The sequence below is a fragment of the Tamandua tetradactyla genome, chromosome 4 (assembly GCF_023851605.1).
Source record: "Tamandua tetradactyla isolate mTamTet1 chromosome 4, mTamTet1.pri, whole genome shotgun sequence".
NCBI lineage: Eukaryota > Metazoa > Chordata > Mammalia > Pilosa > Myrmecophagidae > Tamandua > Tamandua tetradactyla.
The window spans coordinates 61,758,072-61,773,508 of record NC_135330.1 but is presented as its reverse complement, the minus strand read 5'-3'; the positions used below and the strand labels follow the sequence as shown (position 1 = coordinate 61,773,508).

Here is a 15,437-nt window from a genome sequence, read left to right as displayed (position 1 = left end):
GTGGCTAGCAACCTAGACTGCAGATGAACATAGATCACAAGCACTCAATAAAAATTACTGTTGTGGTTATTCTTTTATAGAGGAGAAGAATCTGTTATAATCTTCTGGTAACTATGTGAGCCTCTTGGCCAAATATGTTTAAATGATATAGTAAATGCCTCAAAATACATCTTTCTACTGATCAGGTTTCCAGGAGACTGCAATTGGAAATTACAGAAGTTGAGCCTTTTCTGGCAAGCTGGATTCCAGGACTCATGGGATGTAAGGAGGACCAAGTCTCTCTCCATCTCCTGGCTCCATTTTGTTCTGTATTGGTTGGCTTCACTTTTGGGCAGGCTCTCTCCTCACGTGGGGACCCCAGCAGCACCAAAATGACACCCACCACCTTCAAGTCCAAGAGAAAAAGGGCTTCTTCCCAAGAATTCTGGGATCTTAATAAAACTGAGTCTCTTTGGTCTGGTATAAGTCAGGTGTCCTTTCCTGAACCAATCATTATGGAAGGGGTAAGTGTGGAGGTGGGGCCAGCCCACTCAATCCACCTGGTCTAACACTGGCAGATGAGTAGATTCCAAAAGGAAACTCAGGGGGCTATTAAAAGATGAAGGGGAAATGAATATTTCAGTCCTCATTAAGTTATAATTTTCTTATAGGTACTATACTATTTAGTTTTCTGTGGCTGCTATAAGAAATCACTGCAAACTGGGTGGCTTAGAACAACAGACATTCATTCTCTCATAGCTCTGGAGTCCAGAAGTCTAAAACCAAGGTGTCAGTAGGGCCGCTTTCCCTCCAGAGGCTACAGAGGAGAACACCTCCTTTGCCTCTTCTAGCTTCTCATGGCTGCTGGCATTCCTTGACTGGTGGTGGCATCACACCAATCTCTGCCTCTGTGGTCACATTGCCTCCTCCTCCTGTATCTGTCAAATCCCACCCCCCCCCCCATCCTGTGTGTCTCTTATAACTTGGTTTATCCCACCTGTGTAATCTAGGTGTATCTCCTCATCCTACATCAATTTAACTACATCTGCCAAGACCCTTCTTCCAAATAAAGTTAACATTTACAGGTTCCCATAATTTGAGATAGATATCTTTTGGAGGGCCATTTCTCAGCCTACTACAGGTACCAACACAGAAACGAAATGATATCTAACTATAGATTCAAATTGTATAGAGAATCAGAATATTTTCTAAATATTACTGACCTATTTTTTTTGCATGGGCAGGCACTAGGGATCTAACCTGCGTCTCTGGCATGGCAGGCGAGAATTCTGCCTGCTGAGCCACTGTGGCCCGCCCACACTGATCTATTTTATTCACATGTTTTGTTAACTTTCACAGAGGTAAAACAAAATTTGTTGCAGAAAAAATAAATCAATTTCTGATTGCCAAGCATGTATGATTTTCATTTCAACATATCAACCCTCCTTCCCTCTTCCAGATGATTGTTGGGCTGCCAAGTATTTTTACTCAGATTTTTTACTCCATTTTAAAATTAGCTTTGGTTCCCTTGCTAAAGTGTCACTATTATCAATATTAATACTAATCAAAATTGATAATCAAAAACTAGAATTTAAAATGCTGCTAGTGAGTATGCACCATAGTTAGAAAAGTATTTTAAAATCTGATTTCTTCTCTTATTTCAAATGAGTAAAAAAAAAACAAACTCTCAAATCACTGGCCTTTTCTTTTTGAGGTATATTCTTAGGAACCCCAGCCTAGATTAGACATAAACAAGGCAAAAATCTTGTCAAAGAAATCAAGAGGAGCCCTCTATTCATCAAAGATGACAGTGGCATAATACATGTGTCAAATATACGTCATTTCATCCCCTACTTCCACCCACATGCAGCCCAAGGAACTGCCATTGCTGGTTGCTCAGGTTAGACAAGGAGTGCACTTGTTGCTGGTATTTTCCCTTGAGGCATCTTGGCAGCAATTCTGGCAGTTTAGATCCTCGGATATCGCAGGGCTGGGTAGATGGTTCTGTGCTTTATCAATAGGATGAGTCTTACAGGTGTTTCACACGGAGATGGAGCCTAATGGGAAGTCTGTTACCTTGACCTTCCCACCTTCCTCAATTCGGGAACCAAGGGGCAACTTGATCCTTATCTATGCATCTCGGGTCCAGCTCTGAATTGCTGTCAAGCGCAGCCTTCTTTACAAGAAACCTGTAGGATCTGAGAAGGGAGAGAAGAGTTGTATAGTACGGGTTTCTGCTCCTCTTCTGCTTGTGGAGAATGGACTTGGCTTAGATTTGGCACTCACAAATCCTCCTGAATATGTTTGCAGAGTTAATTTCCAGTATTGGGGGCATAATGCTGTAATGGAAAGAGCTCTGACCTGTGATAATCAGGTAGACAGATCCTTATCTGCCACTTCCTTGACTATTCCCTTTCCTTCTTTGGGCCTCAGTTTCCCATATGTAAAACAAGAGACTTGAACTAGATGTTCTCTGGGGCAGCTTCTAATTGTGCACCATCTATCAGTTGTATTCACATTACACCCTCTACGTGGAGCATTTGGGATACCTGGGAAGGCTCACAGGCTGTTTATGTTTCTGGAAAGCTCCCACACTCACAACCTGATGTTGTAGATGGTTATATTCAGGATGCCCCTAAATAAGGTCCAAAAGTACAGGGTTGTGGTTATGACTGAATTGTTTCCAATCATCACAATATCATTCACCAAACATTGATTGGGTGACCCAGGAAGGTGTTGGAGCTATAAAGATGAATAAGTTGGAGTCCCTGCCCCCAAGGAGCACACAGCCTAATGAAAGAGTCAGTTGAGTAAAACCAAGATTGCTTTACAGTCTGATAGCTAGCAGTATAGGGTTATTTATAATGCATCATGATCTATAAAAATTAACATATACATCTATCTGAAGGTGGAGACAGGAATAGGTTCCTCTAGAGGTTACTCAGGGGTGGACACTGAAGGGATGAGTAGGAGTTAGATGGAATGGGGGATCCAGTTCTTTAGAATGCTGGCAGTAAGTTCACTCAACACTTGCCAAACTGAAATGCGACACACTGCTTCCTTTAAAGAGAAGTGTCTCTCCTATTGTTCAATTATTCCCTTGAGTCTGAAAAATGGATGGGAACAATATTCACCTGATCTGTGCCTCAGGGGACACAGGCTACCAACTTTAATATAAACCTAGAGATTGCAGAACTGTGGGCTCCAGCAGCACTATTTCTGATATGCCAGTACTGAGTGCTCACAACCTGCTGGGTGTACATAGAACACATTCCTCTCACTCTCACTCACTCACTCCCTCTCTTTTTTCCTTTTCTTTTCTTGGTGCAAATTAGGGGAATGGAGCAGAAGGACACAAGGGCTATTGGTTTCTGAATGTGCTTCTAAGGTCTGACGATTCTACCTAGTCATGGCAGGCTTCTCGGAGGAGGTGCTTGAAAAGAAAGGTAAATACAAGCTTGTCTAATTAGATTGACATCTTGGAAGAGCTTACCTGCCGAGAAGAGACTTGCAGGGCCCCTTGCTACTTAAACCCGCGTCACCCTTGCCTGCATTTGACCTTTGTTCCTTTACTAACCTCCCACCGAGTAAAACCAGGTTTGACCACTTCCCTCTTTCCGTTCAGTAGCTGGACACGACAAGTTCATGATTCAAAGCTCTTGCAGTCAAACTGGTTCCCCCGCCTTCAGCGCCCTGCGTTGTGCGCCTGGACTTCGGGATCCACCGGGCTGCGGGCGAGTTCTCCCGGCTGTGAATTACCTTCCAAGGCGGCGGCTTGGCTCCGCCTTCCTCTGGCCCCGCCGGCGGTTTAAGTGTAGGCTTCAGAGCCGCCAGCCGAGAAGGCAACCCCCGTTGTTCGCACACGGCAACCTGCTCCTTCCGGAGGGATCCTTCCCGCCCCAGCACTTCGTCTCTCCAGCCGACAGCAGAGAGCGAGAGAGAAGGGCCAAAGAATCGGCGGTTCCCGTTAACAGTCCAGGGCGAGGGGAGCGTCATAATTACTCAGCCGCACTAATTGCCGGTCATTAAAGTTAAAGAGGCCGTCCGAAGAGGAGCTCAGGCTCGAGGAGGAGGCAGGTGACGTCTGAGGCTGCACGCTCCCAGGGCTCCCGGCTGGACCAGGGTTAAGCGCTTGCCTCTTGCCTGCTGCCCGGCTGGCTGCCAGCTCGCCTCCAGCGAGAGGCCGAAGTCACTGCCAGAGACTCAGAGGTACGCCGGGAGCCGGGGCCGGACGCACATCGGGCACCCCTCCCCCAGCACTGCTCCTTGGAGGGGCCGAAAGTGGGGGTTCCTGGGCAGGAAGCACCCGGCTCCCGCCTGCCCAGCGCCAGGGTGGGCAGAGCGCCCGAGGGGCTGTGGGGACACCGAGATGGCTGATGAGATTGACTGGCTGGACTTGCCCGGCCGCTGGACCTATGGAGTTGACAGCGGTGGGAGAATCTTCTTCATCAAGTATGTTTTTCTTTTTTTCTCATTTTCTCTTGGAAGTCCAACTTGAAAGGTGGCAGGGCTGGGGGCAGGCGGGAGGGGACGGGTGTGTGTGGGGGAACCGGTGGCTGGAAAGGCAGGCGTGACTAAGAAGTTTATCATAATGCCTGTTTGAATGTCTCTCCCGCCTTTTCCTCAATGGTTCAAAGTCCTCAGCTCGGAAAGGCAGGGCAGGAGAGGGGAGGTGCCTCAGGAGGCCTGGACCCACTGCCCAGTCTGGAGTTGTTTCCTTTCGGCTCAATCCACTGAAGGGGACGGAAGTGAGTTCTTTCACTTATCTTTTTTCCTCCCCAACTTTCCTACGGGAAGACTTAGGCTAAGTGACAAGCACGCCAGGGGATCCAACCTCTGCCACAGAGCTGGCACTCCCTCGCCAGGACTCAGTGGCCCGGGGGCCGTAGTCCCTCCCCCTTTGTGCTTCTGTGTGGGGCTCTGATGGAGGGAAAGGAAAAGATGCCACAGTGTGTCTGGCATTCTTTAGAGAGAAGGAGGCTTTGCTGCTTTCAGTAATATATCAGCATTGTTATAGTAATTTCATAAACCAAAATGGCTCTGGCATAATCTCATTACAGCAGAGTGGCCCCACTGGCCCTGTTTTGGTCTGCTTCTATTACAGTTGTCTTTTGCCAGGATAGAAATCTCCCAATACCAGAGAACGTCAAAAGCCTAGCATTCTGAACTGTTACCCACACATGATGAGCTTTTCCTTCCTCCACATGGCCACTCACAGGACATAGAGCTGAAAGGAACCTCACTTTTCAGATGGGGAGACCAGGGTCTAGACAAATGGAAAATACTTGTTTAGGATTAAACCACTTGTTAATTAGAATTTAGACTAAGCCGAGTTCCGTTGACTTCAGTCCTTTGCTTTCCCCTCTGTTATCAGACTGCCTCTCTTTGGTGTTTCTCTGTTTCCACATTTGCTTTAGGCCTTTCTTCCTGTATTTGTCACCATGATTATCATAATTGATGTTGTCATTATATTATCTCAGAAATTAACTCCATTAAAATTCTTGACCCTAGGTTAGATTCTTAGGTAATAGAACTTCCATAGCCTTAAAACTGGAGTCCTCTTGGTCAATGGTTTGAGACTTTAGAATACATTAGAATTGTCCAAGGAACTTATTAGAAATGCAGATTCCTGAGCCCTCAGATTGCTAACTGCCCCCTTTGCCCAGAGATCCAATTCAGAAACACTGGGAATAGGACCTTAGAAGGAAAATTTCCACAGGCGCCTCAGGTATGCTGATGGAAGTGGCTAATTCTCCTCTTTCTTCTCAACTTTCTTGCCTGCCTTCCTTCTTTTTTGGTTTCCATTCTATAAACATTTATTGAGCACCCACTGTTTGTCTGCCACAGTGTTAGACACTGGAGATAAAAAAATAAATACTATATAGGCCTTTGCCTTTAAGGTAATAGGGAAGGGGAAGGTACAAATAAATGCTTGGAAAATAATGTGTCGCATTCTAGAGGCATTTGTATGGCCCGATAGGAGTATACGGAGGAAAGAACTCCATTTCCTGGGGAGGTCAGGAAGGTCCTCCCTGAGGAGGAAACATTTAAGCTGATGGGAGTGGAGAGAGAGACTAGAGTGAAAGGGGCATTCAAAGCAGAGACCTGTGGGAAGGGAGGTCACAGAGCATCTGGAACATTCTGAGAGATGCAGTAGAGATGGAGTGTAGGCTTTGGGGGCGCTGCAGAGGAGAAGGAAGCAAAGGTAGGAACGGTAGCCTGAGAAAGGCCCACATTCTGGGTCAAGGTGTTTGAACTTGATCCTGTAGGCAGTGGGAAGCCGAAGGGGATTTTAAACAAGGGATTGACATAGTCAGAATGTGCGAGTTGGCACCCCTGGCAGCTGCGTGGATGATGATTTGGGCATGAGAAGGAAGATGCGGGCGAGGAAATTTGGGGTATGGAAGGCAGTTAGGAGACAATTACAAAATTCCTTTGGAAGTTATTGCTTAATGGGTACAAAGTTTCTGTTTTGGATGATGGAAGGTATTGGTAGTGGGTGGTGGCGATGGTGACACAACATTGTGAATGTGGCTAACACCACGACACTGCATACTTGAAAGTGGTTAAAATGCGAAGTGTGTGCTGCATGTATGTTACCACACAAAAATGAACAATATAAGTCTAGACGACAGCTCCAAGGCTATGAGAATAGAGGTGAAGGAGAGGGAGGGAGGGAGAAATGTTTAGGAGGAGCATTGAGAGTGTTCATCTATTGCCTGGGTGTTGGGATGAGGGAAAGGGAAGAATCAAAGGTAAACCTCAGAATTTCTAACTTGAGTTTGCAGAGATCAAGAGTGTGGAGAGAGCAGCATATTTTAGGGAGAGTTCGGGTTCAATGGGGAGCCGCTGACTTTGAGGTCCTGACAGGACAGTCATTGGGCAGTGTGGAGCAGGCAGCTGGGTGGGCAGTATGGGGTTGAAGAGAGAGAGAGACCTGAGCTGGAAGAAGTCCTGGGAGTCACCCTGGAGAGGGGGATCCGCCTAGCAGTGTGTGAGGGAGGAGAGAGGCGGCGTCCAGGCAGCACCAGCATTTAGGGAAAGGACGGGGAAGAGAGTCCAGGAAAAAGACCAAGGCCCTGCAGAGGTGGGCAGCGCCAGGGTGGAGTGCTGCTCCAGGAGGCAGCAAGAGGAATTTTTCTTTCTTTCTTTTTTTTTTTACTTCTGTTGGTTACTTTAAATTTAAATTTTTCGCTTTAAAACACAAGAGGAAAGTCAAAACCTCTGCAGTTGTAGCTTTCAACTTGAGAGAATCGAAGAATGGTTGTAATTTAAAATAGTATCAATAAAGTAAATGTTCTTATGAGTAAGATGCTGAAACAGGATAAAATATAAACATCTTGTTTTCTTCTTCACTTGAAGTTGCCAGTGGAATAGTTACAAATATTTATTCTGAAAGATGCTGTTATGAAGGCTGTACATTCAGACATTAATAATGACTATTCAAAATTAAATCTATGGAATACCTAGAAAGTGGGTTTAATAGGAACTTGCAGGCAGATTTATAATATTCATTAGCAACAATTTTGTAAAGACTTAAAAGGCCACTGTTTTAATACAGACTAGCTTTAAAAATCATCTCCCTTTAATGTTTTCAATTGTCACATGGCCATAAACCCAAAGAACCAAATAATTTCAAATAACCACTGATACTATATAGGCCAAAATCCACATGTGTCAGTACTTTTAATGTAGTATCCATCAAATTATAGTAGAAAGGCAACTATAAACACGATGTCGTCACTCTTCATTGATAGCACAACTGCATTACAGTAAACCAAGTTTATATTCAACCATCAAGTGTGGGTCTCCCATTACTTCACTTTGTGATGGATCATTAACATCTTCAAATCCAATAGTTTCGTCACTGCCCCACAAAATATCCAGTGACAAGTTTGAGCTAGGAAGAAATGGAAGCCACTGAGCCAGCTGCACTGCCTTGAATTCCATCTGTACTTTTAGTGGAGCAAATGGACCTTAGATGTTTCTCAGTGTGGAAAAATTCATTTTATTTTGGTTGAACTAAAAATTCTTTTCTGATAATTCAAGAGAATGACAGGGCAAACATTCATTTTTCACACACGGGAATCCTTTCCGAAGAAAATCTTGACTTTCAAAAGAGGTGCTTGCTAAAAGTTCAGTAACTGGAATCGTGTCCTCTAGCCTAGATCCACGTCCTCTGGCATTCCTCTTCAGCCCGCTTTCAGCCCTGTCACTGTCAGCCAGACTGCCACTCCCCCCCGGGTTTTTTTTTTTTTTTTTTTTTTTTTTTTTTTTTTTTTTTCAAAGAGAGAGGGAGGAAGGGAAGGAAAGACAGAGAGAAGGAAGGAAGGATGGAAGGAAGGAAGAAAGGGAAACATCTTTAAACATTTTCTTGTTTTTATTGTATTTTGTTTGTTTGCTTGTTTTTTACATGGGCTGGGGCCGGGAATCGAACCGAGGTCCTCCGGCATGGCAGGCAAGCACTTTGCCCGCTGAGCCACCGCGGCCCTCCAGGGATTTTTAAGAAGGAAAGAATGGGCCACTGTGCTGAATGCAACAGAACAGCAAACTGAGCTGTAGATCGAAAAGTATCTATTGGATTTAGGAACGAGGAAGTTTTTAATGACCTCTGAGAAAGTGGGTTTTGGGGAAGGTTGGCAACAGAAACCACATTGCAGTGGGTTGGTGAGTGTGAGGAAGGAAGTGGAGAAATCTAAAGACACTAGTTTTTAAGAGAAACCTTTGGTCAGGAAAAAGAGGAGTGTGAGAAAGGAAGCTGGAAGGGGAGATGGTATTGAGAGGGGGGCAGACGGTTCAAACTCTAGAAGACGCAGGTAAGAGTGTAGTTGCTAAAGAGATGGACCCATTAGGGAGAAAGAAGTTGAAGAATCAAGGCTGGGAAACTTAATAGAATAAGGATCTATAAAATATGAGAAAAGGTAGAGGGAGAAGATTACCTAGTCTGCAAAGGAGAGGCATATATTAAAGGATGGGTGGGAATATGGGTAAATTTTGGAGGGTGTTGGGAGTAATGGAGAAGTTCTTGTCCAATGGTTTCTATTTTTTCTCAAGGTAAGAGGTAAGATCATTTGTTGAGAATGGGGGTGGGGGGTGGGGGAGGCTTGGGACTTGAGGTTGGTGGGAAAGCCTTGGAGCAATCTGTCTGCAAAGGGTGACTAGGACCCTGAAGAAGATTCTAGGTGGTACTCAGGACCCAGCTCAGCTTGGTCACAGTCCTCCCAGTTCCATAGTTTGCTCATCGCCTCAAGGCCGGAGTGGAGAAAGCCCGTGAAAGGATTGTCCTGGGTCAGGGGTCAGAGGGGAGTGCGGTAGAAGGGCAAGGGAAAGAGGAAGTTGAGGGTGTGGTGAGGCTGTGTCCAGCTCCGTGACTCTGTGAGTGTCTGCCATATCCAGACAGGGTGGAGATGGAAGCAAAGTCTAAGGGAGATGACAGTGTGAGAGGAGGGGAGGGATCAGGGGCCGACAGTCTCAGGGGAGATGCAGAGGAGGTATAATGGGGTGAGGACACTGGCTGAACTTGCCCTCACATCCCTTTTTTCTTCCTTGGCCTCCTCTCTCGAAAGCCCAGACCAGAGACCTGATGTGTTAGATCCCCAATGGTTCATTAGAACAGTGACTTTCCTTCTCTTCTCATCGGAGAGGTGGGTCAGTTGGAAAATCTCTTCCTTCAGAAGGTTTTAAACCTTAGAGAAAATTTAGTTCAGTCAAGGGAAAAAAAAAAGAAGTTTATGTCCATAAGAAGACTTGAACATGAACGTTCCTGGCAGCTTTATGTGCAATGGCCGAGAACTGGACACAACCTAAATGTCCATCAGCAGGTGAATGACTGAACAAAATGGTATATCCTCCAGTGGAATACTACTCAGCAATAAAATGCAATGAGCTATTTGCATATGCTACAACATGGAAGCAAGACAGAAAGAAGCCAGACAAAATAGTCTGACTTAAACAATTCTGTTTATATAAAACCCTCAAAATGCAAGGAACACTAATCAATAGGAACAGAAAGCAGATCAGTTGTTGCTTGGGGTGGGGTGGGATGGGCAGGGGGCTGGGGAACAGCAAGCACGGGGAAAAGTGGGATAGTGGGAGGGAGGAGGATTACAAAGGGGTACAAGGAAAGTTTGGCGGCTTCATTGTCTTGATTTTGGTGATAGTTTCACGGGTGTATACATCTGTCAAAACTTAGCAAATTGTACATTTTAAATATGTACCATTTACTGTTCATCTGGCCAATAAAAAATTTAGTGGAGTCTTTTATATTGGAGTTTATTGTATGTCAATCATACCTTAAAAGCATGTAGTGGAGCCTTGCCCCAGGCCTCAGAGTACCTCCCTAAAGCCTGTATGATACCAGTGACCTGAGAGGTCCTTCTTCCACATACCTGGATTAGTCAAGATCAGGTGTTTCATGTTGGGTTACTTCTGGTAAATGTATCACTTGGTTAGTGGGGTTAATATATGTATATAGATCGATAGGCTCATTTGCCAGCAGATCTAGAGCCCAGAAGCTCTGTATTGTTGGGGAACCCACATTACTGGGTGTGAGATATTAGAAAGGGCTGGGATTTTGTAGGGAACATATTTAGGTCTGAATCCTGGCTTCATCACTTATTTGCTGTGTGACTTTGGGTAAATTACTTAACCTCTCTGTACCTCCGATTCCTAATTTGAAGGAATGTTTGACAACATCTATAGCAGTGTAGACACCTAAGCACTATTGATTCACTCAGCCTCCTCCTTTTCTTAGCCATTTGAGAAACCGCCAGTTAGAGACCTTCCCTGTTCTTCTCACCCGACTTGAGCAATCACTTCAAATGTGGCCATTCTAGTGAAGGCTTCAGGCTGTTCCCTCCCATCTCCATTCACTTTCTATACATTGTAATAATAGGGATTACATTTCCTATCACATTATGTTGCAGCTATTGTTTTACATGTTTGTTTCCCTGGTGGGTTATTCATTCTTTGAGGTCAGGAATTAGATACTGTTCCTCTCCAAACCCCAGAGTCTGTTCAGTAAATACTTTGTGAATGTGAATGAATGAGTGGCCACGTGGGCATTCCTGTCTCAGGGGTCTGGGATGGGGAAGTCGGTGTTGACATGAATTTGGAGGTAAGTGTCCAGCTTAGGGAAGCCTCTCTTGCATCTGACACTTTCTTCTTGGTCGTTTACAGTGATGAGGAGAAGTCAACCAGCTGGTTGCACCCTGGTATGGAATCGCCCGTTCAGAGTGGACACTCCTCCAGCCCAGGTAAGGAGCTTGTCTGCCCCAGCCTCTGCAATCAGGGCGAAGCAACAACTTGACATAGCAACTGGAACCAGCCCTGCTGCCAGCTTTCTCCTGACATTTTCCTTTTTCCGTGGGTGGACTCAGCTTGGCATTTGGACCACCACCTGGGAGATATTGTAGAAAGGTAGATGCTCACCTCTAAGCTTTCAGCTCTGTGATTAGTATCTGGGACAGGCCTTTAGGGAACAAGATTTAATCCTCTCTTATCTGCCCCTGTCCAGTCAGAAAATCCCCTCAAGAGCTCTGGAACTAGGAAGAACCTCAGCCCAGCACTGTCCAACAGAACTTTCAGCCATGAGAGAAATAGTCTTTATCCGCACTGCCCAATATAGTAGCTGCTGGACACATGGGACTGCTGAGCAGCTGAAATGTGTCTAGCAGACTGAGGAATTTAATTTCTAATTTTGATGAATATAAATTTAAGTAACCCCATGTGGCTTAGTAGGGAATTCTTCACATTGGAGGGAAACCTGAACAAAAAGGGCACAAGGCTAACATTTGCTGCTTATTATGTAGAAGACAACATTGCCAACTCTTAGCAATCTCCAGGCTAATGGGAACGGTGAGTATGTTCAGGCAGACAAAAGAGAAGCAACCAAAGAAAAAGGTTTCAGTCTAAACTGAAAACGTGGGGACGTCAAAAATCAGAAGGTTGGAGGCATTTCAAGGGAGCTACAAATAGTTCTCTTCACGAGGTCGCTAAGAAGGGGTGTGGTGTAACTGCATTGAAAGGTCCCCGCCCCACGTGCCCATAGCCCCTCCCCTGAACACACAACAGGTCTCTGGTTCCAGGAGCCCTGGCCCCTCAGGGGGCACTAGCAGCTCTGCTGAGCACATTTGGGTTCAAGTTTTGAATTGTCAAGTGTCTTTTTTTTTTTAGATTTTGAGCTGGAATCATTGGGTTTTTAGCACTGGAAGGAACTTCTGGGACCATGTACTCCACCTTATTCATTTTAGCATTTGTTCCCCCTATTCCACCTCATTCATTTTAAAGGCAGGAAAATTGAAGAGCGGAGAGAAATTACCTGGCTCAAGGCCACAGGGATCATAAGCCAAGCAGTTTCATGGTGCATGCATAAGATCTGGAGGCAGAGAGATCTGAGCTCACATCTTGGCTCTACTTTCTGTTGGTGTCACCTTGAGCAAGAGGTTTAATCCTTCTGAGACACAGCTTCTTCATCTGTAAAATGGGGATGGAAGGGCCAGCACTCAAGAGGCCTCTGTAAATGGAGGTCACTTCTGTTGTTATTATTACGGTTGTGTTTCCGAGTTGGAGAAAGGCCTTCTGACTCCAAGGCCATGGCTATTTTCATCTACAGGGTTGGTTGTCATTGTCACGTTCAGTATTTCAGGTGTTTGTAGTTGGTGTCCATCCATCTCCCCATGACCCTAAGGTAGAACTGGAAAATGAATAAGAGCCTATGAACCAATTCTTTCATTTTTGAATGCAGCCAAATGGCTGGCCAAGGCTGGGAAGGGTTAAGATGGCCCATGAAGCTTTGCTGGGAGGGCAGCTGCCTCAGTGGGCACCACGCCTGGACAGGAATATAAGCACTCTTGGTGTTGCCCAGGCAGAGAGGGCAGTGTGGAGGGAAGTTGCTAGAAAAAGGCAGGGGAAATAATCCACGCTGGCCTCTTTCCCAGGCACATCACAGTGGCAGGATTATTTGTAATTCTGACCCAATGGGGATCACTCTACTCGGGGAGACTGCCAACCCATGCCCTTTTGAATGGGGGTGTCTTCCCACCAGGACCAAAGAAACAAGTAGCATTTATGGAGCAGCACAGAGGAAAGTATGGGCTTTGGAGGCAACAGACCAGCACTCACATCTCTGCCCAGACACTTCCTGTGTGACCCTAAGCAAGTTGATTAACTTCTCTGGGCCTCAGTTTCCTTATCTGTAAAAATGTTCAGGCTGATACCTATCAGATAATATTGCTGTGAGGATTAAATGTGCTAGCAAAGATTAAGTGCCTGGCTTAGAGGAAGCACTCATTGGTGTTATTATTGCTATGCAGTAGTATCAGCAGCAGCAATGGAAGAAATACAAACCCTTGATAAATATGGGTGAACTAAATGAATGAATAAAAACCACATAGGTCACTCTGCTATCCAGCAGCTTACATCCTAAGGCAGCTGATAATGTGGGCTGGAGAGATTCAGATCCCCAGTGATTGATCATGTTTTATAAAATTTCATGGCAAGGTAAGCATGTGGGCTGACCAGAAAGTAGGCAGCTACTGCCCAGGGAATTCATACCAGTTTTCACAATGTCAGCCACAGGGCTATTGTATCCCCAAAGGGAGATCTCACCAGTATCCTGCGTGGCCCTGCCCCTGCAGAGTACTCTCTCAGGGCTCTCAGGAGAGTCTTGGGTTTCCTTCTCTGCCATGGATTGGAGGAATCCTGTTTGCTAGAAGATGTGATGCTGTCAGGGTTGCTGTTTTGAGAGAGTGGGCAGCACAAGACAGCACCTAACCTAGAGTGTTCTTTGGAGATAGAGTGCTGTGCCTGTCTGGAGCCCAGTGGGGGTTGTGCCCACCTGCAGGGACTGCAGTCACCTTCAGGGACTGCGCCCACCTGTGGGGACTGTGCTTACCTGGGGGGACTCTGCTCACCTGGGGGAACTGCGCTCACCTGCGGGGACTGTGCTCACCTGGGGGCACTGCACTCACCTGGGGGGGGCTGTGCTCAGCTGGGGGTACTGTGCTCACCTGGGGGGACTGAGCCCACCTGCGGGCCCACCTGGGAGGACTGTGTTCACCTGGGGGGACTACGCCCACCTGGGGGGACCGTGCCTACCTGTGGAGAGTGCCATAGGCACCTCTGGGCCACGGTTAGCTTCCTCAGCTGTTCAGCCCATGCTCACTCTGAGATTCTGTGATTCTCCTTATTGAGCATTTTTATTATCTTTTTTTTTATCAGAGATGCTATTAAAAACAAAATAAAAAGAAACCACCACCAGCAAGAAATTGTTCTCCATTTTCTGGAACTGATTTCCCAGGTGCTCGGTGTCTTGCCCTGGAGCAGCAGAGACTTGAACACTTTTTGGATCTTGGGCACTAATTATCTGTGAGGTCTGTGGGGAGGGCCCCTCCTGGGCTCTGGTTTCTGCTTCTCTGATGTAAGGGGCTGGTGAGATGACCCTGAGGACCCTTCCTGCGCAACCGTCTGTGCGTTCACTGCCGCCGGGGCCTGGCGCAGAGTGGAAGCTCAGTGACAGTTCACCAAACGAGTGGGTGGACCCCGTGAGACGGGCTCATTCGGTCACTTCACTGCCACCTCTGTTGTCGTTTGCTAGAAATGTAGACCACTAGGAATGGTGGACAAGAAGGGGCGAAATGGCTGGTTTGAGCTCTGTTGGCTTGTCTTCGGGTTTTGGTTTCCTCTCCCCTGGCGGGGATCGGATGGCAGGGCCAATGTGGACAAGAGGATGGTTCCAGAGCTTCTTATTTTGTGATTTTTTTTCCCCTTACAGGTTTGTCCAAGGGCTGGGAGATGGACTCCACCCAGGAAGGGGCTGTGTATTTCATCAAGTAAGTAAAACGGAGCTTCCATTCTGCTCTCCCTGTTGGTCTTGTTTTGGTTGTGGTCACCAAAGCCTCCGAGGAGGGGCGGTGGTGAAAGGCCGGTTCCTCACTGAAGGCGTTGCTGGGGTCTGGAGGTGACCAGGAGGCCGCAGAGCTTCAGTGCTGCAGACAGAAGCTGGGGCGTGTGTGTCCGTGTGTGTCCATGTGTGCGATGTTGACCTGGGAGAGGGCCAGCCCTCTGGGTGGGGTGGGTGGAGCATTGAGCTGGGCTGTAGAGGTGGGAGAGATGGTTCGCCAAAGCAGAGGAGAGGCTGTTCCAGACACACTGGGCAAAGGTCCAGAGGAAAGAGACCAAGCACTGGTGGCCACGGGAGGCAGATGCTGGAGCCGTGGGAAGGGAAGGTGCGAGTGAAACGGGCGACGGACAAAAGCAGACAGGCTGGGTGGCGCTGAAGCCAAATCCAGTCCCTCTTGCTCTTCTGGAGAGGTCGAGTGTGATCCTGGAGGTGGCAGGTGTGTGTGTGTGTGTGGAAGCTCTGTTTCCCAGCAGGGCTTCGTCAGGCTCCTCCATGGGGGATCTGGCAGCAGAAGGGGCACCTTGGGGAGTGGCCCTGGACTTAACACTGCCGGAGA

The 15,437-nt window shown here is 46.8% G+C and overlaps 1 protein-coding gene and 1 pseudogene across 2 annotated transcripts in view; one reads left to right on the top strand and one right to left on the bottom strand.

Moving 5' to 3' along the window:
- Positions 1-3,620: 3,620 nt before the first annotated feature.
- The window catches only part of PLEKHA6 (pleckstrin homology domain containing A6), a 151,412-nt gene continuing 139,595 nt past the window's right edge, over positions 3,621-15,437 (top strand). Inside the window, exons 1-3 of one of the 2 annotated variants that reach the window (XM_077157496.1) lie at positions 3,621-4,431; positions 11,158-11,234; positions 14,753-14,810. In XM_077157496.1, the coding sequence (XP_077013611.1) occupies positions 4,349-4,431; positions 11,158-11,234; positions 14,753-14,810 (218 nt within the window). In that variant the 5' untranslated portion in view covers positions 3,621-4,348. The remainder of the gene's footprint in view (positions 4,432-11,157; positions 11,235-14,752; positions 14,811-15,437) is intronic. The other variant, XM_077157497.1, reaches the window with a different exon arrangement.
- On the bottom strand, positions 7,747-10,809 carry LOC143679188 (proteasome maturation protein pseudogene; annotated as a pseudogene).